Below are 25,455 nucleotides of genomic sequence, written 5' to 3' on the forward strand. Positions count from 1 at the left end.
ATAGAATACTACAACTACTGTATGTACTGTACTCGTACTATATACTGTAGGTGCCGGTACTACACATCCGAACTATTCGGATGTAATTTTTATCACGACGTGCCTATAATTTAATCTACATTGGTCGTAAACGGATGATTTAAGAAGAATGGACTGATAATAGCACAAAACCAACTTGTGAAGTAACACTTTTCGAGCCAATATTTTCACATATCTATTTTCACCCTATTAATCCTTAGTAATCTGAATGTTCCAGATGGATTTTAGCGTGCATGTCAGAAGCGGCAATGATTCATCCTTCCAACAAGTGCGTCATCAACCCACTTTGATCCAGTGACTATAAAGGGCTTGATCGGCAACAGAAACGACCCATTAAAACACACACATTCACTCTAATCGACGCATAATTCATCTATCAAAATGGCAAAAGCAAAGCAAGCACCTACGGCATACTTTCTGTACGACCTGCCTGAGTCTATTCTCAAGTCTCTCAAGGTGTATGATTTCAACGGAGTACTGCGATCTGAAGAGACGGAAGTTAAGCCATCGAGCCAGTTTTCTGCTGAAGAAAAGGCCTTCCATCGATACAATCACAAACTGCGTCTTCAGGGCTTGGCAGCTATTCGAAAACCAGAGTACGATCAACTGCTTAAAGATGGACTGACTGACACACAAAAAGACGACGATTCAGACAGCAACAGCAACAGCAACAGCAACAGCAACAGCAACAGCGAGGAGGATACAGAATCGGACAGTGACGAAGAGTTTGGACTGCCTCGAAAAATGGAACTGGCGTCGATCTCGGAAGCTGGAGATGGAGAAACGGCAAAAGACGAACTCAAGGGAAGCCCTGTCATCTTCCTCAAGAGCCCCGAAGTTGAACCTAAGACACTGACGGTCTACAAGAATGCACTGGGCCACGTATCACCCACTGAGTCGGGTATTCTTGGGGAGATTCAGCGGGTGAATACTCTTCCGGAGGCTACTTCTGTGATCATCATGGCTGGAGGAGGACATTTTGCTGCAGCGATCTTTCAACACTCGCCGAAAATCAAAAACACAATGGTTCCCCTAATTCTGGAAACCAAATCATTTCACAGATACACCACTCGTCGAAGCCAGGGAGGTTCCCAGAGTGCTTCTGATGGTTCAAAGGGTAAGGCCAAGTCTGTGGGTTCCTCTCTGCGACGATATGGAGAGAGCCAGTTGCAGATGGAGGTGAAGGAGTTGCTGACTTCTCCCGAGTGGAAGAAGCGTCTGTTACCTGGCCTTCCTACGTCTGCCGCTAACATTTACATTCGAGCCAGTGGAAAGGGCAGTCGTGGTCTTGTTCTTGGGTTCGAGGGATGTCCTATTCCCAAAAATGATTCCCGAGTCAAGAGTATCCCCTTCAACACCCGTCGAGCAAACTACACCGAGGTTCTGCGGTCCTGGACGGAACTGTCCACTGTCAAGGTTGTGGATGTGAGCAAAGAGGAAGAGGAGGCAGAAAAGACACGTGAAAAGGAGGCCGAGAAGGCTCGGAAGGAGCAGTCGCGTCTTGCAGCGGCTGAAGCCAAGAAGCAGAAGCAGCAGCAGTCCCAACCTACCACCGTACCACTCACTCCTCTCATGAAACAGACTTCTGAGATCACTGAGTTGATTCGAAAGAGTCGGGCTCCTAAGCTCATTTCGTACCTCAAACTGCAAAAGCTCAAGTCGCCCTACCAGCTGGAGTTCCCCGAAGGAGATAAGACAGGCACATTGTGTCCTACTGCTCTGCATTACGCCGCTAAAGAGGGTAGCGCTTACATTGTGAGTGTCTTGTTGAAGCAGCTAGGGGCCGATCCTACCGTTACCAACTCGTTTGGAAAGACTGCTTGGGATCTGGTTTCGGATAGTAAGACCCGGGACACTTTCCAGCTGGCAAGAGGAGCTCTTGGAGAAGACAAGTGGGACTGGAAAGCCAGTCATGTTGGAGAAGCTCTTACCGATGAGCAGATTGAACAGCGAGACAAAAAGGAGGCTGCTGAACACGACCAAAAGGTCAAACAGTCCATTGCCCAGCAGGAGGAGGAGCAGAAGGAAAAGGAGTCCAGCAAGAGATACGAAAAGATTGTCGCCAAGAGTGGACTGGGAAAGAGACTGCCTCAGATGGCCACCAAGCTGGAGGACACTAGAGGTCTTTCTGATGAAGCAAAGATGAGACTCGAGCGAGAGAGACGAGCTCGAGCTGCCGAAGCACGGTTTGCAAAAAAATAAGGCTAAATAGAATCACTGTAGACACTAGCGTGCTAATATATATTCTCATGAATGCTGAACAGAGACTGCTTGTAGCCTTGTGACGGATAACAGAAAGCAAGAGTGGGGAACAATGAGTGTATTGAGTGAATGGGCTATAAATACGACATACAGTAAGTACAAAATAGTTGTGTAGTGAAACATGTTCGTACTACGAAAAATTCAAAAAATAACGCTTGGTATTCCCTAACGATATGATCATGCGGAGGATCGAACTCCGAGCCTCCCCGGTGTGAGCGGGACGTGATAACCATTACACCACACGACCTGGCTATTACTTTTAAGGACCAACTATCTTACTAAGGGCTGTGTAATGATTAGTCATAAATCATTAGAATAAAATAAAATAATCTTGATCTGTTAGCCATGATTCACTACCACGAGACCACGACAATTACATGAACTAGACGAAGCGTCGACAAACCAACCGACAGCGCCTCGCAGCGCACATCGCAAAGATTCAGAAGTGTATGATTTATTGAACGCCAATAACCCGGCTTACTACATGTGGGTATCTAGCTGTAATGAATCATTAGAATAAAATAAATAAAATAAAATAAAAAACCTGCTTACTACTTGTAGGTATATAGCTGTAATGAATCATCAGAATAAAGAAGAAAAATAAAATGCTGCCGTCTATTCGTGACAAAGTAGCTGTATTATGCTGGTTGAGGATATACTTACTGGAGATCGTCTATTTTGGTGTTGTGGAGAAAATTAGGGTGAAGTTCGTGTATAACAAGGAATATAATAACAATGGGAAAGATTGGGTATAAGATAATCTGTATCCTCACTTGTTCATCGGTTAACAGCCAGAGGTTCAGCTTCTCAAGTTTTCAATCACCATCGTAAGGTTCACTTGACATCACGGGAACAAGGCCGATAGAAACTCAGCCCTACTGCACCATTGTACACTGTAGAAATATTTGTAGCAGGTTCTTCGTGTGATAAGAGGCTGATATTTCAGAGATCTAATCAACACCTCTCTCCAATGACGTCATTCGCTATTCGGTCCGATTATGTCCGTACTTTGTGCGTCCTATTAGTAGACTTCGACCGCCTGTCAACTTTAGGTGGGTTCTGGCTGGACATAGCTACCGTACTTGTAATCGTACATCCTATAATTAGATTTATACAATAATTTGACGTCTGACGCGAAGCAGGTGTAAAGATCATGTTCCGAGGGGTTTTCGTGTTTCCGTGGACACCGCGACTATCGTGCCAGGTACAGTACAGGCATAACTTGACGGTGTACTTATATCACTGGGGAAAATTGGAGTGATTCGACAAAATTACCAAGCGCATACGAATATCAGTGTATAAAGAGAGTGTACCAGTACACAAGAGACGTATCTCTGTACAAGTATTGTTCTCTGTACAAGTATTGTATAATTTGTTATCATTTGACCTATGGGATATTGGAAGGCGTGGCTTAGCTGAGGGGAACTGACAGGTGATGGACCAGCTGTCTCTCTGTCTCTCAGTCGGCTATTACTGTACTCAGTCTTCTACAATTTGAGGCAAACGTATAGAAGTGTTTGGTCTTGCTGCCAACATGCGCAATGCGAGCATTGGAATGTACAAAAGGTGAGAGTGATGGTGCGTGACAACTGTTGCTTTGGAATGAGGATGGAAGAGAGACTGTCATCTGTGGATCTGTGTCTTGTGACTACTATTACAGGGCAGGTATAATGATGTCCTTAGTAAAACAAGTGCTTGTGATGTTTCAATTCATTTATTACGTCTGTTCCACTTAGCCGCACTTTGTCTGCTAATCTCCATGTGTATATCGTCGATAGACTTTGTACAGTGCTGCATATGTGGAACGCGAAGAGATGCAACGGGTCTTCGATTGGCAGCAAAGGCCTGCCGAAAATGAAAACAAATGCAACAAGGATCAGATTGGACGACGGAAGACTGAAATTAATGGTTCAGCTCCTGTACGGGTACTTGTCATACTGTACAAGTAGATAGACACATCTCGGTTATTTCAAAATGTTGATTCACCAATAGAACATGAAAAATACGACGTTCCTCTTGCTCCAGTTGCTACTTGCACCATTACGTGTCATTCCCAAAATAGCACCGGGCGCTACTTGTACCGGTACGAGTAGGTCGTAGCATCATTTCACGAGTTGACAGTTGCCTGTTGAAGGTTGACAGCCACTCCTTGTATGAAGGCAAAACCCCAACTAAGCAGAGTAGTCTCCAGAAGCGTAAAGATGGTTTCAATGTGGGGCAGCAGCCAGAAGGGGTATTCGGACCGGTGTAGTTGAGAATAAGAGCAGATAGATGCTACTAGAGGGAATCAATCGACTCTCCTACACCAGCTTTTTATTCCACGTGACTTTCTTTTTTCGCTTAGACAAACCACCCACACTTACTCCTCGGCCTTTCACTAACTCCAAAACTCCTTGCTTTCTTCGCATCGGAGTTGGGCGCACAGCTGCACGTCACTCACGCCATGCCCAACATGCGTCAACAATGGAATGTACCGAGGTGTGGGAGAAAAATGTCAATGAATTGCTTGTATTTCGCCTTACACCCGGAAAAAAAACACCACAAAGTCCTGGAATCACATCCTTACCACTCCCACGATATCTCTCGTGTTCAACTTTCTCTGTAGTCTATCTGTCTTTAACGCTAACGTCCAACTCTAGAACAGGTGCGGTACCTCTTTTACAGATTCAATACACCTGGAACTCTAACGTTATGCCAGAGCCTAATTCGCGTCGTGTCACCTTTGTATGCAGCGTGTGTTTTGTATGTTATTTGTGTGTTTAAACATGAGCCATGTCAGAAGACAAATATTGCACAGTGCGCGTTTGTAGAATATATAAGAGCGTAATCCGCCACTTTTCAAAAACCAACCACACTCGTTCATACCCCCCCACACTCGTTACTATAATGCAGTTCTCAGCCGTCCTCCTCGCCACCGCCGCCTCCATGGTCTCTGCCCAGCAGTTTGGCATCATCGCCATCCGATCTGGTTCCGACATCCAGAACTCCGCCGTCTACTCCAACGGTGAGAAGCTCGTCATCGGCGGCACCTACCAGTCCACCGACTACGAGGTCAAGGACATGCTCCTCCTCGCCAACGGCAAGCCCGTTCAGTTCGGCAACGGCGCCAACATCGTCGATTCTGAGGGTGCCGGAACCCGAGATATTGAGGTCAACGGCCAGGACTACGTCTACGTCCCCAAGTTTGAGTGGACCGCCTGCCCCGCCCCCGAGGGTGCCGACTACGTCTACACTGTCGAGACCTCAAGCGTCTGCGGTGAGGCCGGCATCCCCTTCGCTCCCCGAGCCATGTACAAGGACGAGGCTGCCACTGAGGAGAAGCCCGCCGAGACTGAGGCCGCCCCCGTCGAGACCCCCGCTATCACTGAGGCTCCCGTCCCCGTCCCCACCGGAGGTGCCGTTGTCACTGCCAACTCCACCATCGTTCTCACCATCACCGACTGCGGTGAGGGTGTTGAGTGCGTCACCAAGCCTCAGCCCCAGCCTACCCAGGTTGAGGAGGCTCCCGAGCAGGCCAACGGTGCCGCTGCTCTCGGTGTCTCTGCCGGTATTGCTGGCATCGCCGCCGTTGCTATGCTCCTCTAAGCGCATCTTTTTGATTTTGCTACTTAACAGAAATACCCCTTTGAAATATTATTACTAACTGTATGAAGACCACTGTACAAGCAGAGTGATTCACAGTATGGCAACACAATTCATTAGCTGTGCATAATTACTGTATGAGTATAAAGCTCAGTTAATCTACTGTATTTTAGTCTTGTGAAGTGTTGCTAAGGCTCATTGACCTTAGCTTATTTTGGAGTCTACTGTAGGGTGTACTGAATGTATAAGAACAGAAGAAAAGAAATCATATCGATAGTCTACTTGTACGGTGCATTGTACACTACTGTACTTGTAGTATGAGTACGCACAGCACAAATAGACAATCGATATGATTTCTGTTAAAAGTTGCATGATATCCTTCACAAACAATACGGAGTACAAGTACATACTGTACGCGTATTTTACACATCTGATGAGCTATAAGCTTGATCTCAAGGATACAAGTAGACAAGAACAACAATGATGGTATATCCAGCAAGGTAAGTTATCTTGCCAGGTCATGACCCTTTGAATGATACTACTGCTATGGAGTCCCGATGCTGAGATATGTTATGGACTGGAGCTCTGGTGTCACCTACGCACGTCCACACGCTGCTTGGTCAATAAATATATTATACATTCCCACCTCTAGTCATACTTTCCATGGTTCATCCAGGTTCTTTCTCCGACCTTTCTTACCTGCACAGCGTCCGTAAAGTACCCTTCTGACCATCCTTTCATCATGGAGCTAGTGAAGGGACCGTGGACCTCTTCTCCCTCTGCCCATCGAAACACCCATTCTTCCTGCTCGTCTTCAATCTCATCCACTTTTCGTTTCAGATCTTTGACCGACTGGCCCGTCAACAAACAGTACTCCTTTTGGACCTCTTCTCGAGTCATGTCATAGATGTTGGACATGTCTCTAGACAGCAAAGCGTCACAGTACTCGGTCAGCTGTTCGATTTGCTGTACCATAGCCTTTTTCTCGTCACCATTGAGCTTTTTGCGCTCCTTTCCTAGTCGCGCAAGAGCCGCTAAGGACGATTCTCCACTCTGAAGCACTTCCGACAGTTGTTGCAACAGCTCAACCTTTGAAATAATCGGTTTAGCAGCAGCGGATTCCTTCCTGGACTGTTGCGCACGCTTGGCAGCAGCAATATCCTTCTTGCTGACTCCATCCAGCCACAAGTCTTGGTGCTCCTTTTCGTCCTGAGCGTTTTTGACAAAATTGCCTTCCTGATCGAACTTGCCCTCCTCCAAGTCTTGCTTGAGATTGAACGATTCCATCTTGGGTGTGTATTTCTTTGCCCTGCTCAGATCCACATCCAGTCCGTCCATGTCGTCCTTTGTGTAGTAGTCAATATCCACTTCCGAGTCGGACTCCTCTTCTTCTAGAGGGGCCACAGTGGTGTGTGTACCGACATCGCCCTCAAACTTTTCCATATCCATGAACTGCGGTTTCTCGTCATCAAACTCCTCCTCCTCGGGCCTGTCGCCGTTATCCTTCTCTTTGTTCTCTTCGTCTTCGTCCTCACTGAACATGTCGCTGTCACTGTCGTTGTTTCCATGTCCATTTGCTCCCTTCACAGGCGCATCCTCATCGGAAGAGTCGTCATCGATGCCTCGAAGCCCCTTTTTCTGCGCCCGGACTCGTCCCCCAATATCCTCCTCCAGCAATTCATCGAGTTCGGTCGTTTCCTCAACCTCAGGCGCCAGCTGGAGCGGGTTATTGGTGTTAAAAGTAGACATGGTGATGAAGAAATCACAGCATGCATGTCGAATGTTTGTGCATAGTATAAAGGAGTATATAAGTCTACTAAATGTCCAATAACAAATCCAACTAGACTTAGTGATTGAAAATTAATGTATTATATTATTATACCTACAGGTTAACACAATCTCTGTGAAATACAGTACTTGTAGAACCTGCCAACAATTTGGACCACCTTTTTTCGAACACACATATCTCCTTAATCAAAGTTTTTTACTTGTAGTGGCAGTTCTCTTGCTCTGGCTAAGCAGTCGCATCCTACGTGCGATACGATACATGCAGCTCTTCATCTGCAGGTTAAATTCAATTATAAAGCATCAAATTTATTGTACTCACCATCTATCACACTCTCCGCCGCGGCTACAGAAATGCCAGCTATCCCTACAGAAATGAAGCAGCACGACGACATCTTCGAGGACTTGTTCCAGCTTGAAGAAAAGTGAGTCAGAGGTAACTGAAGGTGCTCAGACACCACCATCGGAAAACTTATCATGCTAACCACAGATTCTACGAAGAAGGATACAATGATGGACTACAGGCTGGTACAAAGGCTGGGTTTGCTGAAGGACGTGAGTTTGGAGTACAGACGGGATATCAGCGGTTTCTGGATCTCGGTTTGCTCCAGGGACGAGTCATAGTGTGGGAGGAACAGGTGGCTGATCTACCTGAAAGCAAACAGCAAAAGACAGTCGAGCGACTGCAACAGATCAAGCAGCTGATCCACCAGGAGGAGCCCACATATTTTTTATCCAACGATAGTGTGGTCGTTCATCAATACGAAACTATGATGAAGAAGGCCAAGGCCAAGGTGAGAACTTTGGCAGCCAGCATCGGTAGCGAAAAGGTGGTGTTTGAGGATCTGCTCAAGGGTTACACTGAAGAGGAGAATATCGAGGATAACTTCTAGAACGATATCTAGACGTATGGGAGTGGCGTGAGGAAGAAAACCTCAGCTAACCAGAGAAGGGAGATTACCAATTCAGCACCCAACCCTGACGGTTGCATCTCAGACAATGATAATGACACAGGTATGCAGATCGATCGCCTCAGGTTGTCTCATCTCGTTCTAAGGAGGTTAATGCAGTTCAAATAAGGGTGCTCTAGAGTCTTGCCACTCGATCTGCCTCAATTACCTGCTGAGTCGCTCAGACGAGCGAAGCTGCAATGAATATACGAAATTGATGAGTTATGAGTTATGACACATTATATTTAGAGCTGTATGTTGAATTCTAAGCAAATGCGAAGAGTCCCTTGACGGTAGACTTTCTCATGTGATCAATACTGAGTCCTTGTAGATAGGAAAAGTTCAAGCCTAAGCAATCTTTTGACTTCCTAAAGGACTTTAGAAGACACACATGGCGGTGTGTTGACCTACACCAGCACCCAGTAATCAGCATGTACTGTAGAACTGTAGCTACAGTATTTGTATGACAACTGCTTTTATTACCACCTACAACTGCAGTCATTTTTACCCCTAAACTGAAGAAGTGAACTTGTAACGATTCTTCTACTGTGTGTATTTACATACTTGTAGATAGATCAGCCAGGACATTTACTCCTCAAATACAGTCAAGTGACCCACGACCGTCGTAATTCTTCCTCAGCATCAGTATCAGGCGGTCCCAATCGCTATTGCTGATTACGCTAATTAGCCACTCAACGCGATTTAACCACTAGCTAATCACAAAAGCGATATTAAGCATATAGCACGTGGAAGGAATGTGTTGTGGTGGCTAGAAGCATAACCACAGAGCAAAAAGAATAAGAAAAGAGGCGAAGATCCAGTCCTTCATACAGCCAAGACTCTTTCGTCTTTCCACCTCTTATCTACCACTTTTAACACCGGTTCACCGCTCTTATCATACACGCACACGTGACGCATCCACCTTGCATATCACTTAACTCAGTTGCCGCTAGTAACCTCAACTACCCATTCTACAGCACACCCCAAAGGAAACGACAACCGATGGACTGGCAACCGGGCTATCCTTCCGAGCCCTTTGGGGCGTACATGGAGCCTCTGGACCCCCCCTACCAGGTGCCCGTCATCCCACAGGACATTTTCGATGACTTGGGCGATCTGGATACCACCTCTTCTCACGACACGGAGATGGATCTGGACATGGACATGGGGCCTCCCAGCCACTACATGCGCGATGTTGCGATCCGAGAGAGTGCTGCAGCCGAGGGCGTGGACGAGGACCGGCCAGACTGCTTCTTCAAGTTTCTGGAAGAGGAGTTTCGTCAGGGTACTCTCTCCTCAGAGCTGTACCAGAGATCAGTATACAAAACGGTGGAGTTTCCGGACACTGTTACCCCAGACGTCTTGTGTGAGCATCCGATTCTCGACAAACAGGGACTCGAGTGGGGTACGCTGTTTGAGTCGTCCCGAAGAGGCTCCTTTCTCATCCCCGACGGAGTATGTGAAAGCGTGGCAACCCACAAGGCTCTGGTGCGCAAACTCAGATACCAGCGCTACGCGGCTTACCGTCCGCCACCTAGCGCATCTCCAACGATTCAAGGCTTCGAGCACTCACTCATGGCGTTCCAGCGGTGCTTCACTAACCCCAAACCCCATCTTTTCCATTTCCAGCTGAGAAACCTGATGTATCCCGTTTCAGCCACGCAGGTTTTCTACAATGCCAATCATATGGATGACTTCCAGGTGGATATGCTCAATCCAGAAACGGGCGAACAGACGGTCGCAATATCACCTGAAATGTGTGACCCATCTCTCCAGCAATTGAGAGTGTCCGCCTTAGCAGCTAACAGGAACGTGGTTATGCTGGGAAGCACAAAGGGCGTGTTTGTGGTGAAACCGTTGGCTGAAACGTCGTCGTCAGAAAAGAAATCGTTTCTCTCTTCGGGCATGATATCGTCTGGTAACGAACTACAGGTCAACTACATCTCCTTGTTGTCCTCTTCAGCCCTGATATCAGGCAACGACAACGTTCTTCGGACTCTGGACCTGAACACTCTTAAGGCAAAAGACTCCATTACACTCAACTATGCTGCTAATGCTACGGCCTTTCTCCCAGGCTCGGAAAATGTCTGCGTCATGGCTTGTGACTCGCAGGAGTCGCACGTCTACGACTCGCGATCGGGTAAACTGCAAATGTCATTGCAGGGTCACACGGACTTCGGATTTGCATGTGCCTGGTCTCCCGATGGCAAAACAGTGGCTACAGGCAACCAGGACGGAACTTGCCGTCTGTACGACATCCGAGGAGCGTCCAACCAATGCATCGGCGCCGTTTCGGGAAAGTTGCAGGCAGCTATTCGGTCCGTGGATTTTGATGCTTCCGGAAGATATCTTGCTATTGCCGAGCCGGTCGATTACGTGACTGTTATCGATACGTGGTCGGAATGTACGTCCAGACAGACGATCGAGTTCTTTGGAGGCACCGCCGGCGTCAGATTCACTCAGTCGTGTTCGCTGGGCGAGTACCAGCAGTTGACAATTGGTGTTGCTGATGAGACTGTTGGAGGAGTCATTCAGTACATGCGACCCAGTCAGTTACAGGGTGAGGATTTTGGATTTATCTAGACGATGACGAGAGACAGGGGCCGAAAAGAGTGACGAATAAGAAATGTCGTCGACTATGACGACGACGAAGATGATGTGTACGATAGGATGATGTCTGAAGGAGACCCGTATATATGTTATTTATTGAGTATAATACTAATTGAAGGGGTGGATTACGAGTGAGTCACTGATGGGGATACGAAGGCGTTACAGCGCGACTAAAAATTGATGAATTTGAGCTGTGTTCATCAGTGTCTTCGCAGTTGCTCACGGTTCACATGCTCGCACGCAACAAATCATTGAGGACCTCAACGGGAAATATTGGTGGATAGAGAGTATTAAACGGGAAGCTGGCAAGGCTCAGCTTCGATTAGCCATACTGCACAAATAGTACATACCTCACTTACGTAACCTCTAAACGTCCATTTTTAACTTCTCCAACTTGCAGTTTTTCTTTATATTATTTTGAACTAAGGAAAGACAGCGCTTTTTTTTCATTCTAGATGAGGGTGAGATTATTTTTTTCCTAATTTTTTTTTTAATTCTAATGATTCATTTTTCATGATTCATTTTATTCTAGGGAAAATGCCCCACGGAAATAAGGTTTAATTTAAGCTTGTTTGGGAGTTTGGCCGAGTGGTCTAAGGCGCTAGCTTCAGGTTCTAGTGTCGAAAGAGGCGTGAGTTCGAACCTCCCAGCTCTCTTTTTTTTGCCTAACGGAGTGGTGCCGGGAGTGTAACTTGATGTAACTTGATTTTTCGCCACATACACAGATTAATTGGTTCTCTGATTTTGAGTCTTCAGCCCGTTATTTTGCCACTTTACCCACTTTCTTATTTTACTTGTGGTATGCACACCTCTACGTCATATGCAGCCCCAAACTCTGGATCATAGCTCTCACCATCGGACCCTTCTTTTTGATAACACACATCATGTTTGGAGGAACTGCACAATGGGGCGCCACGCCTTTCCGAAACCGAACCCAGAAGTTTCAGGACTACTACCGATGTTACCCCATCGCCATGATGCCCGGTAAGGACCGAGAGTCTGCCAACTACGGTGGCAAGATCTTTTTGCCTCCCTCGGCACTTTCCAAGCTCAGTATGCTGCACATTTCGTACCCGATGTTGTTCCAGCTCAAAAGCGAGGAGAACGACAATGTGACGTACGGTGGCGTTTTGGAGTTCATTGCCGAGGAGGGCCGCGTCTACTTGCCCCAATGGATCATTGAGACTCTGGATGTGGGTCCTGGATCTCTGCTGGAAATTTCGTCTTGTGATTTGCCACTGGGTAAGTTTGTCAAGTTTGAACCCCAGAGCGTTGATTTTCTGGACATTTCCGACCCCCGAGCAGTGCTGGAGAGATCATTCCAGAACTTCTCGACCCTCACAGTCGGAGACGTGTTCAAGTTCAGCTACAACGACAAGACATATGGAATGAAGGTGCTGGAGGTCAAGCCCGACCTGGAGGACAAGCACTCGGTGTGCTGTGTGGAGACGGACATTGAGGTTGACTTTGCGCCTCCGGTGGGCTACGTGGATCCCTCCACCCAGAGTGACTCCAATTACGGAAGAGCCATCAAGACACCTGGTACCAGTGGATCTTCTACTCCTGCACCAATGGCAGCCGCGGGAACCATGGCCCAGTCTATTGGTTATTCGAAGCTCGCCCAACAGACCATTAAGTCTGCTTCTAAAAACACCTTTTCCGGTGGCGGCCAGAAGCTGTCTGGAAAAGCCGTCAAGCCTGAAGAAGAGGCCTCCCTCGACGAGCACTTCAAGGAGCTCGTGGGTCTGGGATCAACAGACACAGACGCGAACCCCCAGCCTTTACGTCTCCCTTTTGGGCAGCTATTCTTTGGTTTCCCCCTAGTGCCTGTCAAGCCTTCTGAAGACGAAGAGACACAGACCGAGGAGCAGCAGCAACAGCCCCACTTTTCGGGCACAGGCCAGAGTCTGCGAGAAAGTCGAAAACGCAAGGAGCGCAACTCGTCGGCTGGAGCTGCGGGAGGAACCCCCAAGAAGCCCACCAGTCCCGAAATGGTGGTCATTGATTAACCATGGCCAAGACGGCTGTGGATTAGAGGCAGACTTATATATCTGTATTTATATGTGTTGGGCAACCAACCCAAGTTATTATATTGAATGAGTAAAATAGGAGAAGTAAATGGTAATACTCATACTTGTACATGTAGATTGTAAATAATATATACTTGATTTAAAAAATGTAAATATATAAACTACGAAACTGAAACGCCTTGAAGGCTGAGTGTATCGTACATACGTAATACTGTACAATAAATACGATGTACTGGGGGTACTACAGTAAGTATGCGTATGTATCGCTTCAAATTGTGGACGAGAAGCACTACAGTAGATTTTTTTCACTATCATCTTGTCACTTGGGTCATCTTCGTGGGCTTGCTCTCCACAACCCAGGCATGCTACTTGTACAATGGCATCTACATGCTCATATAGTCAAAACAAATAAATAATTATGCTAATGCTTCTTGTTAATCTTGCGTCCCATTCGCCGTCTCAATGTCAAGTACTTACTCTCGGGCTCCGGACTGTCATTGACAGCTCCAACCACAGACCGAATAGACTGCCGTCGTGTAAGAGGAGGCATGGAGGCATTACTGGAGGTCTTGCGAGCAACCGGCTGCGATAAGTGCGACTTGTTTGACTTTTGAGACTGTCTAGAAGTCGTTCGGTCAACTGCAGGCATGCCTGGAACCATGTTGTACTGGTGCTCGCCTCCTCCATAGATCTGTCCATTGTGTTCCACGACAGAAAAGACCCGCTTTCGAAGGCCTCTTGGGATATGATCTCGATCCAGAATGTCTGGAGTATGATCAGCTGCCGTTCGTAGCTCATGGGGTGTCTCGTCAGGTTCTTCATCGTCGTTGTCAGCCTTGAGAGGATCGTGGGGAGCCAGAACCTCGTCGTAAGCACGAGCTGCCGAAGCAGCCCATTCAGCGTAAATGGGACGCGAAAGAAAGCCGTACTTGAATTTGTTGACACCCACAAGCAGCGCTGTGAGATCAGCCAACTCTTCCACGTACTCAATGACCTCCTCCACGGCCGAAGAAGTCGCACTCCACGACATGAACTTTTGCTGCAACACGACGGCTCGATGTTGGAGGTAGTCGTGTGGCTGCTGCTGCTGCTGCTGCTGTGTTCGGGCTCGAGGCACAATCTCAATCTCCTGAGACGAGTCATCCGAGTCTGAAGTGTCATCAGAACTGTGGTGCAGAGCATGGGGTGTGTCTGTATCATTGACCACCAAATCAGGAACACAAGCCTTCTCTCGAGTGGTGTCTCCTTCCGAACATCGTCTAGGAGACCCAGTATGAACATTGGGAAGACTGGCTCGAGAAGATAACTCAGGGTGCGAAGGATTGCCTAGAGGAGTGGCCAAGGGGGTTTCTCGAGGGGTTTCTCGGGGGGTCTCTCGAGGTGTGTCACGAGGTGTACCTACCGCTGGAGTTCCAATATTGGGAACGCTATGATGATGCTTGTTCTGGCTCAGTCGTGTGATCATGACCTCTCGAACTCGGTTCACAAACCGTCGATGCGCCAAACGAGCACTGGGCATATACTGAGGCAGGGGTGTCTTATTCAGAAGAGCTGCTTCAACTGCACGTAGAGTCGTGGTGATTGCAGCGGCAGTCTGACGTCGGTAGGCCAGAACCTCAGGTCCATACTCGTCCAGAACCACAGATCCATACTGTTGACGTAAGAAGACAATGTTCTCCAGTCGGTCGATAATCTGTCGAGTCACGAAAATGATCTCGCCAAATATCTTGGAAATCTCCTCAAAAGAGCCCTTAAGACGAGGCTCCTGTTTGGTGAAAGTTCTGAAGGTCGCTGCAGCTGTAAGTGAACCTCTGGCGACCTTAGCGCACTTTTTGAACTCCTTCTGAGCAGTGGCAGGGTCGTCAAAGCCGTAAGCAATGATTCTCTCCATTCGAGAACACTCTCTGATCGCCTGGACGGTCACCACCACGAGCTCTTCTCGCGCCTTAACTGGGAATAAGAATAATTGTCCTAATAGAGCCGCTCCTCCTCCGATCATCATAGCCAGAGTTCGTTTGGCAAAGTTGGTGACAATTCCACCTGTAGTCGTAGGGTATAGAGTGGCCAGAAGGACCACATTAGCAGACACAACCGTAATCATGCCTCCCTTGAAGTATTTGGTGGCCAACATGAACCATAGGGCAGGGATAAAGATGACAGCCATGACCACTCCCATAACTGAGTGAATGTGACCTCGTCCAGCAGTATGGGCCAGAACAGCCCAAGCCGACCCAATAGTTAATCCGATTGTTCGGAGGATGAAAATGAAAACGGAGCCTCCCAGAGTCGTCTCCGTAACCAGGGCAACCACAAAACCGACCCAAGAGCCTCGCATGTTGATGTACCACAGCCGCATGGAAGGCACAAACATGGGCCAGGATACGAGAAACATCGGGATTGTCACTTTGAGAGCAAATTTCCAGTGTTTCTCTTCTGCAGGAGTGACTTCGATAATGTTGGCAATGTGGTTTCCAATCCATAAATCAAACATTTTCCACTTGTTGCGGAACCGCACATAATGCGATTCCTTTGTTTTCTTCTCAGAAGCAGGTTGGGCTTCCTTCAGATCCTTGGGCTGGTCAGTGTTGGACATTTGACGTGTGATGGCAGCTTCTCTAGTCTCCAGGTTTTGTGTGAATGTCAAGACATCGTGTCCTTCAATGTTATCTCCGTCGTTTCTGGCGTCATCTGATCGCGAGAAAAAGTACTTGGAGAAGCTCTTTCTGTTCTCGAACATCGCCGACCACAGTCGCTTTTTGCCTAAAATAGGCCATCCACGCACGTCTTCTCGCTTGCGACGTGTAGCATGCAGAGCCTGGGCTTCGTCAAGCAAGCTCATGATACTCAAAGCACAAGACTTGAGGTTAAGAATGAAAGAGGCGAGGAGGAACAGCTCGTCTCGGGGAAGAAGATAGTCGTCAATGTGGTCGTGATCGACAGTACCAAAGTCCAGAGACGCCAGTGCGGACCGAGACACAACGTCGAAAGTCTCAATGGCGTCCTTGAACTCCTCCCGTTTGTCTGGAAAGTCACGAATATTGGGCAGCTGCTCTCCGACGGAAAATGCGTAGCAAACAGCGTGAACGGCATGGTCAAACGCGTCAGTCATGGCCTTATCGAGCACATGGATGGGTTCTGCGACTCGAGAAACCATGGCTAGGAGGAGCTCCTTGTTTCCATGCACGATTTCTCGCTCGGGTTTCAGACGCTTGATAATATCCTGCTCCTCCTCGGCCGCCTGGTTAGAGCTACTGTTTGTCTTTTGGAGCTGAGCAGCCTGTACTTTTCCGAGCAGTGCAAATTCCAGCTCACAGGCATCCAACATGGCACCCGCAGACTTGACTATGCCGTTCAACAGTTTGACTGTGGGTTTCAGAACCGTGGGAGACACGTAAGCATAGGTGATTTCGAACGTGCACTCTGTCAGGGCAGCCTTGCACGACGTGTACTTGGCTGTGAGAGCTGTCTTCTTTTTCAGCAGAGTTCCGAGCTCTGTAATGTCTAGTTCAGGGGATACAGATGCCTGGGACTGATTGTTGTCGATTTTGGTGTTGTCGTGAATAGACTCCGGAACATACGTCTCTGGGGTCTCGTTGGAATCGTCTGTGTTTCCATGGATCGATTTCGGCGACTCTGCTCCTCCGTTGGAAGCCTCTTGTTCCCGCCTCTGTTCTTCCTCCAAATGGACTCGCATGATTTCGGCCGAGTTGACAAAGTAGGTAACTGTCATAGAGATGGACGTCTTGAGTTCCTTAATGAGAGCCACCGTGACCTTTCCAAGGTCCGTAGAACCCGACTCGGGGAAGATGGTCACATTGAAAAAAATCGACGTACCGCACGCCAGCATGATTGGATAGCCAAAGTTGATGCACATGTTCTGCACAGACACCTCGAGATCGGACAGGTAGGAGAAATGTGTGACGATAAGGAAGGTTAGTACCCCTGCAAAGATACGGGGGATCTTGGACCGCCAATATCCATGGAACATGAGCATGAGAAACTCGCCCAGCGCCAAAATTCCCAGCGCGCTTCTATAGTCTGGGTTTCCACTCAGACCCTTCTCTGACTTGAGTTCCATATGTCGTAATGGTAGTTTGGCGATGTACCGTGTCAGGTTGGCGTATCCTACACCCAGACCCAGGCCCAACAGAGTAATGACGATACTCTCAACCTCCTTTCCCAGTCGCTTTGCCGGCGGAACAATCACGGAAAACAGAGTCAACATGTAGCCTACCTTTCCGATTCGGTGCACACAGGCCGGAATGAGACAGAAAATCAGACAAAAGGTGGTGTTGACAAAGGTTTTTACCAGCCGCTTGAGCGTCAGGTCATCCCATGCAAACTCCACGCCGAGGAGGTTGATTTTAGGGGGCCGGCTTTTCCACTTGGCCCATAGTTGCGACATGTTGCGTATGGTAAAATTGTTTGGTACTGTGCGGTATAGGACGGACTAACATATTATCGCCTGCCAAACTCTATGCATATCGCACTAAAATGACTGCAACGGTCCCAGTGGGGGTCACCTGTAAATACTGGTATGGTTTCTGGGGAGTGCGCAACTGGGATGGTAAGTAACAGTTGGTGATGGGAAGAATAATAATGTTTTTTCAGTCGGATGTATATATTCCCTCATTGGTTTCGTGTAGCTCAATTTTTTTTTCATTTGCTACAGGCAAGGTATTACTGTAATTACTACTTGTAGCTATAATTAGGTCATTCATTGACCAATGATACATATTGAAGTGCTCTTTCAGAATAACGCACACAACCACCAAGAGAGTACGAGTACGGGTACGAGACAAGTAGTACGTACTCTATACTCGTACTTGTACCATATCATACCACAGTACATACTCTGTTATGATTCTGAGTCTGCTTACGGAAGCACTTACATTTGGGTTTTTGCACCTTCAAACGTTTCAAGACTACGAGTACAGTAATTAAAACTAATCAAGAGTAAATGTTTTTTTTTTCCCTCTCACAATATGCTATGATTTAAGTTAAAATACACGGACGGTCTTTCACACACATTGCTGTACTTGCACAAGTAACTCACCTATATCGCAAGAGCTACATTTCCCTAGATCCGACCCCACTTAAGGTTCAATAAGACCTCCCGCCAAAACGACTTCACATTACACATATCTGACTGAAACAGATAAAAAAAATCTTTCATTTAAGACATATTGTGACATACTGCAGACTCCACGCGGTTAACTACACTCTTATAGCTTCTTTGATACAGATTTTACCGCATATTAATTCTTGCCCGTTTACCGAACCCTATGTTAAATAAGGTGTCGGTACTATCACAGCATTGCTTCTATGTTAACTCGACCCTCCAAATAATTTACTGTAACCGCAGCTCTGCTGCTCCTACTCACCCCTAACCCTACACTTTTCATCATGTCATGATCGCTGGTTCGAACCTCCTCAGCCTCTTTGGTCTCATATCTAAATTAAAAGGAAAATTAAACGTCACAACCCTGGCGGTCATGTGATGACTGATGGAAATAATCATTCCCAACAAGAGACACGTGTTTGGGTGACATTCCTTGTGCGTGAACTTGTTTTGAAGGTCTCCCCTTGATTTGGAAAGTAAACAATGTCCATTTGCAGTCATAGTCGCGTTTAGCGGCCACTGGCAGGTAAGAGCAATTACAATTATTATTGGGCTTTCTCCTAGAGCGTTCTCGATCACTTCCTATGTAGTTGTGTCCTCGGCGTATGGAGCAGTTGTGTAAGCACATCTCGTTCTGGACATCATTACAGTACAACCGGTACTTGTACACCTGCCGCATCCATGCAACAAACGCGTGGAGATATCTGTATGGAGATTGGCTGGGAGACAAACGTAGTTGGAGGGTCTGTGCAGCTCAGGAGAGTCTAAGGGGTCTTGAGCGAGCGTTAAGGAGAGTGCAAGACTTCCCCACAAATGTCTGCGACGCTGTATCATGCTGATTTGTGTGTTTCAAGCGTATTTGTGTGACCTACCATGGTTTCTACTCTCCTCCGATGGAACACTCCATTTAAGATTGCTCAACAATACACAATATTAGAGCTGATAAAGAGCAGCCGTATCTGCTGCCATGCATCGTTCCTGACGTGGAAAAGAAAACAGTAGGCGGGAGTAGTACGGTGGGACAGGTGTAGGAGAGGTGGACAAGGGTGTAATTTTTTTCCCGGTTGATTGTGCAACGAAAACAAGCAGTATTTCGCATCGGAGTCCGACTTGCTACCACCTTCTTTGAAATCAAACGCTCTCATCCTCATTTTACACATTTCAGTTTGTACCTGTCAGCACGCCTTGCGCTTCACGTGGTTAGAGTATCCACTCATGGCGGTCTCTCTGCACATGTGTGAACTTTATCAGGAGGTAGAAAAACGGAGTTGGGGTGATTATCTGGTTATTTGGGCAACTTCTGCCAGAAAAATTTCGATTGAATAGATTAATTGACATCCTCTCCAAATTAATCGATATCCGACCGTCCTACGACCCCTATAACCCCGCCAAATGCTCTCCATGGACCCCCCATCTGTAATCTGCAGTGTGCTTAAACGTGCCTAAGCAAAAAAGGGAAAAAAGCCAAACAAATCCACCCTAAGACGTTTGGCGCTAAAAACATGTGCTCGCCTCCTGAACAAGCACGTTACTTTTGTTGGGCCACCCCGGTGCTATTAAAGTCCAGACTTGCCCTCCTCCGCGCCCCATCTCCGCCACAATAGCCATCTCAAGATGAAAATCGCCCTTGTCACCGAAGTGTCTCCTCTCTACGTGAACGGAGTGTCGCGCACCATTGTGCGTCTGCTCGACCACCTGACCGAACAGGGCCATGAGGTGGTGGTCTTTGGCCCCGACTCGGGCCACTACAAGAACGTGCGACTGGTCGGTACTTTTGGAGTGCCGCTCTTCTTCTACCCGGAGCTCAAGTTCAACTTCGCTACCCCCAGCATGGTCTACCAGCTGCGACAGTATCAGCCCGAAATCATCCACTTTGTCGATCCCAACCTGCTGGGACCCCAGATGCTCGTGTGGTGTAAGATGTTCCTGCCCCATGTGCCTCGAATCGCCTCCTACCACACCAATATTGCGCTCTACGCTACCATGTTCGGCTTCTCCTACCTCTACGAGCCCATCTGGTGGACCATGCGAATGTACCACGGCGCCTGCCGAAAGACGTTGTGTCCCTCGCACTCCACCAAGGCCGCTCTTGTGGCCAACGGCATCCCAGCCGAGAAGGTGGGTATCTGGACCCGAGGAGTGGAAATGGCAATGTTTAACCCCGAACGACGAAACATGCAACTGCGAGAGAAATGGCTGTGTGCTGGAAAGCCTACACTTCAGTCAAACTCATCGACATCTTCGCTGCTACGACGAGCCTCCAACGAAGATGAGGGTGTTTCTTTCGGCCTCCAGGACCCCGAGGATAAACTGATCATTCTCTATGTGGGTCGAATCTCATGGGAAAAGAACATCCAGGTGCTGGTCGAGGCCTACAAGGGCATGAACCACGAACAGGTGCATCTGGTAATTGTGGGAGACGGTCCCGCTAAGGCATCGATCCAGGGCCAACTCCGATCTGCTGACGTCACTTTCACCGGCTACCTTCGAGGGGAGGAGCTTGCCGAAGCCTATGCATCTGCCGACATTTTCGCCTTCCCTTCGAAATCGGAAACCTTTGGTCAGGTGGTGTTGGAGGCCCAGGCCTCGGCACTTCCCTGCGTCATTATGGATGCTGAGGGAGTGTCTGAGATTGTCGAGGGAGAAGTGTCAGGAATCATCACTCCCCTGCCGGCAAACATGGACCAGGCCGACAGCGTGGAGGTCCAGGAGGCCTTCCGAGCCAACATTGAAAGACTGGTGGACAACCCTGTTCTGCGGGAAAAAATGTCTCGAAACGCCGTGGCCCGAGCCCAAAAGTTTTCCTGGTACGAAGCCATGCAGGCGTGCGTGGACGCCTACGCAGACACCATTGTGGACGCCCAAATGGAGACCAACACTTCCATTGTTTAAGGGAGCAAGAAGTATAGCGCACAATGAGTACTCAACATATATGTATAATACAATTATTATTTATTGACTGAATCATCACCTGTAAATTGATGTGTTTATGGCCATGATAAAGTGCAGTGTACAGCCTTATCCAAACCTATCCAAAGTTACTGTATTTCCATCAACTTAATCGTAAACCAAGTTGAATTGCTGCATCTCGATTAGAGATCAATTAGGTGTGTCGTTGTGTCATGTCAATAGGGCTTACAGATCCTTTCATTTGCTTTGTGGTTCAAAATTGTTATGAGGACAATTTAGGCGGCTGTCTCCAAACTGCCTCCTTGAAAGACACGCCTCTCCCGGTTCGTATTTTTATGTTGAACATTCGCCATGAACTGTCTCACCTTTGTTTGTCGCCACTGAGATTAGATAGGCGGGAGTTCCAGTCTCAGGCGACTGACAGAGAAAGCACAAGATCACGTCTCACATTAGCAAGCCCTTGTATGTACGAGTACGATACAAGTATGAGCGTTCAAGGGGGTCATTTGAACACCAATATGCAAGGCCGGGTAGAGAAATCACTCATATTAGCCCGTTTTAACCGACTTTACAAGTCGCAACGCCGTTTTGAAACTCCGACCCCGACCCCCGCGTTTTAGTGCCCTATTTTAATGGTGCAAGCACAAGTAGTGTTATACCCCCTGTCAGACAAGCTCTGAAAGATGTCTAAACGTTGGCGTAAGGGGGGCTATGTCTGGATTTATCACGAATGCGTGGTGGACGTTAAACACGTTGATGTAGAAGCTACTTGTAGTGTGTGTGTGTGCATCAACAAGTAGCTACAGTGATCCCTATGAGGCTCTTCCAGTCTGCATCAATACACAATAATTGCTCGCAGCCTACCCCCAACCACCTCCGAAGCATGCTTGTTTATCCCCTCGCAGCTCTCTCAAGTCACTCGTTATAGACCACCCCGCATTTTGCTTTTTGTGGTAACTTTGCGAGTGGCGTAAGATGAGGGTTAGTCTAAGCTGTCCAGCGTCCGGTTAACCCACCTTCCTCAGAAGGCCATAGAGCACGTGATCGATGTCTTTGGTCTCAGGGTCAAGAATGGACTTTGCAGCGACAACACTAGAAACGTCAGCAAATTCAATAAGAGCCGATTTGGCCTTTTTGCCAGCATCTCCAGGAAGAATTGCTACGTGTTCAATCGGTCCGTAACGCGAAAAAAGTGAAATGACTTCCTCTTCCTTGAGATCTCGTCCCTTGCCTCTTTTGCTCCATTTGATCTTGAGCGTTGGTGATGCAGATGTCGAAGTAGTAGATGTAGATGCTGAAGTAGGTAAAGGTGTTTTTGGGTAACTCGTCTTCAATGAGGTGTTTGTGTCATTCGAGGTAGACGACACTGTGTTAGATGTTGTGTTTCCCGCTCCCTTCATAGCGTCCATGTACATCTTCCTCCGTTTAGCCTCCAGCTCTGCCACTAGACCCTGGTTGTGGTTGCGCATGTCCTCCAATACTGCAGCGAGATTCATGTTGTCTCTCTGGTGCTTCTTGCTAGCCTCATACTCCTGTTCTCGTCGTAAAAGGTCGTCCTGGAACTTGCGTCGTTCAGCAGACAGTTCTTCGCGTTTTCGGATCTTCTCAAACCGTGCACTCAGCAGCTGATCGTACTTCTTGCGCAGAGAGTCATCCACGAGTGTCTCCAATGCGATAGACAGCTGGTGGAACTTGACTTCTGCTTCCTTGGAAGGGTTTTTGTCGGGATGGTATAACAGTGCCGTTTTCCTGTAGGCGCGCTGGATGCTTTTTGTGTCTGAGGACACGTCGACGCCCAGAAGGGCGTACAAATCAATTTCCTCCTCCAGTAGAAGCGGATGCAGAGACATGTGTGTTGTGGTGTATTGATGAAATCAGCTTGACATTACATGAGATCACGTTGGACAGTATGTTTGGCATTGCATAAATATATTTAACCTTATTTGGAGGCGCTGTGAGGGTAGGAGGTGTATTGATGGAGGTGACGGGGACACGTTGCGGGTATACAGTATACTGCTGTTTCTTTATAACGAAAAGCTTTTGCCGAGTTATTTAAAACTTGAATGGTGAGATTCTGTTGACTATTCAAACGACTTAGATTGATAATCACATAAGTTTCCCCGAATATAGTTGGACATTTACTTGAAACAAAAGACGAAAAAATAGAGTATGTACAGTATGTCCTGTGGTAAATCTTGGGCAGTGGAGATGTGATCACTCAGAGTATTTGAGGTGATATAAAACACATCAAAACCCCATTGAAAACCTGCTGTGTACAATAACTCACACACAAGTCAGAGGAGTTGTTCTACAAGTACGAGTACCGTACGAGTACGAGCACCACCTTCTTAGGTTTCTGATCTACTACAAGTAGTAGTGTGTACTAGTATTGGATTCCACCACAACAGTCTCCCTACAGCCACCATTAGTCATCTACAGTACTGTGGAGGAAACAAAACATATATAAATGTAAATATATCAACTCGTTTAATGGCACCTTCGCTTACATTTATACATCCCCACCCCATCTCTCACACCATTTCCACCTTCAACTCGAACACAGCTCTGACAAGCTCAAAGTTACCCTGACACCACGTATGTACGTCTCTAACACCGAGCACAGCACACCACGTCTGCTACAACTCCTCCACTAACTCCTTCAAAACATTCCAACCGCGATGTACAACCAGCGACAGGGCAACACGGCGACCCCGCCACTGCACCATCCCATTCCCCAGCATCCCATTCCCCCCATGCGGTCTCCACCTGTCGAGCAAACACAGCATCAGAACCTCCAGGATCGGTACGCGCCTCCACAACAACACGCCCAGCACCAGCAGCACCCGCAACACGGAGCTGGTGGCGACCAGGGCAACTTCTTCAACCCGGCCGGCTACCCGCAGTTCTTTAACGACGGAACTGCTCAGGTGGGTCTACAGGTGGGCCGATCCGCTGTCGCTGCCGGGCAGGAGTACATGGAGAAGAACTTCAACAAGTACGTGTCTGTGTCCCAGTTGCGGTACTATTTCCAGGTGTCCAACCTGTATGTTGTCAAGAAGCTCGGTCTCGTTCTATTCCCCTTCCTACACAAGCCCTGGACTCGTGATGTCGTTCGTTCAGAGACTACCGGCGAGATCGAAGGCTACGCGCCCGCCAGAGACGACATCAACGCCCCCGACATGTACATCCCCACCATGGCTTTCACCACATATATCATTCTGTGTTCGGTGCTGAGTGGTGTGCACGATCACTTCCATCCCCAGCTGTTTGGAACCCTGGCCTCCAAGGCCGTGTCCGTGATGGTGTTTGAGCTTCTGGTGCTCCGTCTCGCCACTTACCTGCTGTCCGCTGACTCGCAACTGTTTGACTTTGCTGCTTATGCCGGCTACAAGCTTGTGGGCGTCCTCATCACCATCCTGGCTGCTTCTCTCACCGGATCCACCTACGTTAAGTGGGGAGTCTTCCTGTACACGTACATTGCCAACGCCATGTTCCTTCTGCGGTCGATCAAGTACCTCATTATCCCCGACGGAACCAGTCCTGTTCCTCAGGGAATCAACACTGGCAACCGACGAAGCAGCATCCAGTTTCTGGCCGTGTATGCTTTCTTGTTCCAGCTGGGCATGATGTGGATTTTGATTCCGGCTAACAGTGTGTTGAACTCTGCTCCTGTGCCTGTTATCGCCCAGACAATGTCTTAGACACGTCGAGCGATGTATAGGGATGTACAATGAGAGTTGCCTTGAGCCGCTATTTGAGAATATCAACGGGCTCGAACAGTACTTCAGTTGCAGAGGGAGTGCGAGTACACTTACGGCTGTTACAGCACCGTGATAATAGATGACATAGATGTAATAAGCGGTAGCTGTTGTCTACTAAGGCATACTTTCAATGGAGCGGTAAGTGATTTAGAGGAACTTGCTAATGTTGGGAAAGTAGAGAAATATACACACAAGTAAAAAAGAATTGGAGTCATTGAATTACAATTGCAACGTCTAGGAGATTGGCTATCTAGGGGTATTCAGACTGTGTCGATTATTTTATAATTACTGTAGAATATTATTTATGTAAGTATGTACATTGGTATGTACAGTATCGTACACATGTAATACTGTGGTTGTATTGGTAAAATCAGATTCCGAAGTGGGTGTCACTGAAATGTGTC

General features: G+C 47.7%; 12 protein-coding genes and 2 non-coding genes across 14 annotated transcripts; 10 read left to right on the forward strand and 4 right to left on the reverse strand.

The window, feature by feature from the left end:
- Positions 1-420: 420 nt before the first annotated feature.
- YALI1_E30958g (uncharacterized protein) lies at positions 421-2,241 on the forward strand (the record flags this gene model as incomplete). Its single annotated transcript, XM_504411.1, has 1 exon — positions 421-2,241. The coding sequence occupies one exon, from the start codon at positions 421-423 to the stop codon at positions 2,239-2,241; it is 1,821 nt and encodes a 606-aa protein (XP_504411.1).
- Positions 2,242-2,475: 234 nt separating this feature from the next.
- YALI1_E30980r lies at positions 2,476-2,548 on the reverse strand. The gene has a single exon. It is a non-coding gene; the product is annotated as a tRNA-Val (tRNA).
- Positions 2,549-4,572: 2,024 nt separating this feature from the next.
- On the forward strand, positions 4,573-5,064 carry YALI1_E31000g (uncharacterized protein; the record flags this gene model as incomplete). The annotated part of the gene is made up of 1 exon (XM_068283132.1): positions 4,573-5,064. The coding sequence occupies one exon, from the start codon at positions 4,573-4,575 to the stop codon at positions 5,062-5,064; it is 492 nt and encodes a 163-aa protein (XP_068139233.1).
- Positions 5,065-5,073: 9 nt separating this feature from the next.
- On the forward strand, positions 5,074-5,886 carry YALI1_E31005g (uncharacterized protein; the record flags this gene model as incomplete). The annotated part of the gene is made up of 1 exon (XM_504412.3): positions 5,074-5,886. One exon carries the CDS (start codon positions 5,074-5,076, stop codon positions 5,884-5,886), a length of 813 nt encoding a protein of 270 aa, XP_504412.2.
- A 645-nt stretch (positions 5,887-6,531) lies between these two features.
- Positions 6,532-7,632, reverse strand: YALI1_E31031g (uncharacterized protein; the record flags this gene model as incomplete). Its single annotated transcript, XM_504413.3, has 1 exon — positions 6,532-7,632. One exon carries the CDS (start codon positions 7,630-7,632, stop codon positions 6,532-6,534), a length of 1,101 nt encoding a protein of 366 aa, XP_504413.1.
- A 390-nt stretch (positions 7,633-8,022) lies between these two features.
- YALI1_E31034g (uncharacterized protein) lies at positions 8,023-8,561 on the forward strand (the record flags this gene model as incomplete). Its single annotated transcript, XM_504414.3, has 2 exons — positions 8,023-8,093; positions 8,159-8,561. The coding sequence occupies 2 exons, from the start codon at positions 8,023-8,025 to the stop codon at positions 8,559-8,561; spliced, it is 474 nt and encodes a 157-aa protein (XP_504414.1).
- A 1,059-nt stretch (positions 8,562-9,620) lies between these two features.
- YALI1_E31050g (uncharacterized protein) lies at positions 9,621-11,201 on the forward strand (the record flags this gene model as incomplete). Its single annotated transcript, XM_504415.1, has 1 exon — positions 9,621-11,201. One exon carries the CDS (start codon positions 9,621-9,623, stop codon positions 11,199-11,201), a length of 1,581 nt encoding a protein of 526 aa, XP_504415.1.
- A 601-nt stretch (positions 11,202-11,802) lies between these two features.
- On the forward strand, positions 11,803-11,884 carry YALI1_E31072r. Its single transcript has one exon. It is a non-coding gene; the product is annotated as a tRNA-Leu (tRNA).
- A 228-nt stretch (positions 11,885-12,112) lies between these two features.
- Positions 12,113-13,237, forward strand: YALI1_E31075g (uncharacterized protein; the record flags this gene model as incomplete). Its single annotated transcript, XM_504416.3, has 1 exon — positions 12,113-13,237. The coding sequence occupies one exon, from the start codon at positions 12,113-12,115 to the stop codon at positions 13,235-13,237; it is 1,125 nt and encodes a 374-aa protein (XP_504416.1).
- A 442-nt stretch (positions 13,238-13,679) lies between these two features.
- Positions 13,680-17,663, reverse strand: YALI1_E31131g (uncharacterized protein; the record flags this gene model as incomplete). Its single annotated transcript, XM_504417.1, has 1 exon — positions 13,680-17,663. The coding sequence occupies one exon, from the start codon at positions 17,661-17,663 to the stop codon at positions 13,680-13,682; it is 3,984 nt and encodes a 1,327-aa protein (XP_504417.1).
- Positions 17,664-19,994: 2,331 nt separating this feature from the next.
- YALI1_E31154g (uncharacterized protein) lies at positions 19,995-21,272 on the forward strand (the record flags this gene model as incomplete). The annotated part of the gene is made up of 1 exon (XM_504418.1): positions 19,995-21,272. The coding sequence occupies one exon, from the start codon at positions 19,995-19,997 to the stop codon at positions 21,270-21,272; it is 1,278 nt and encodes a 425-aa protein (XP_504418.1).
- A 701-nt stretch (positions 21,273-21,973) lies between these two features.
- Positions 21,974-22,264, forward strand: YALI1_E31174g (uncharacterized protein; the record flags this gene model as incomplete). The annotated part of the gene is made up of 2 exons (XM_068283133.1): positions 21,974-22,064; positions 22,110-22,264. The coding sequence occupies 2 exons, from the start codon at positions 21,974-21,976 to the stop codon at positions 22,262-22,264; spliced, it is 246 nt and encodes an 81-aa protein (XP_068139234.1).
- Positions 22,265-22,297: 33 nt separating this feature from the next.
- YALI1_E31186g (uncharacterized protein) lies at positions 22,298-23,140 on the reverse strand (the record flags this gene model as incomplete). Its single annotated transcript, XM_504419.1, has 1 exon — positions 22,298-23,140. The coding sequence occupies one exon, from the start codon at positions 23,138-23,140 to the stop codon at positions 22,298-22,300; it is 843 nt and encodes a 280-aa protein (XP_504419.1).
- An 828-nt stretch (positions 23,141-23,968) lies between these two features.
- On the forward strand, positions 23,969-24,991 carry YALI1_E31194g (uncharacterized protein; the record flags this gene model as incomplete). The annotated part of the gene is made up of 1 exon (XM_504420.1): positions 23,969-24,991. One exon carries the CDS (start codon positions 23,969-23,971, stop codon positions 24,989-24,991), a length of 1,023 nt encoding a protein of 340 aa, XP_504420.1.
- Between the last annotated feature and the right edge of the window lie 464 nt (positions 24,992-25,455).

Source organism: Yarrowia lipolytica, chromosome 1E (assembly GCF_001761485.1).
Source record: "Yarrowia lipolytica chromosome 1E, complete sequence".
In the NCBI taxonomy this organism is placed as follows: domain Eukaryota; kingdom Fungi; phylum Ascomycota; class Dipodascomycetes; order Dipodascales; genus Yarrowia; species Yarrowia lipolytica.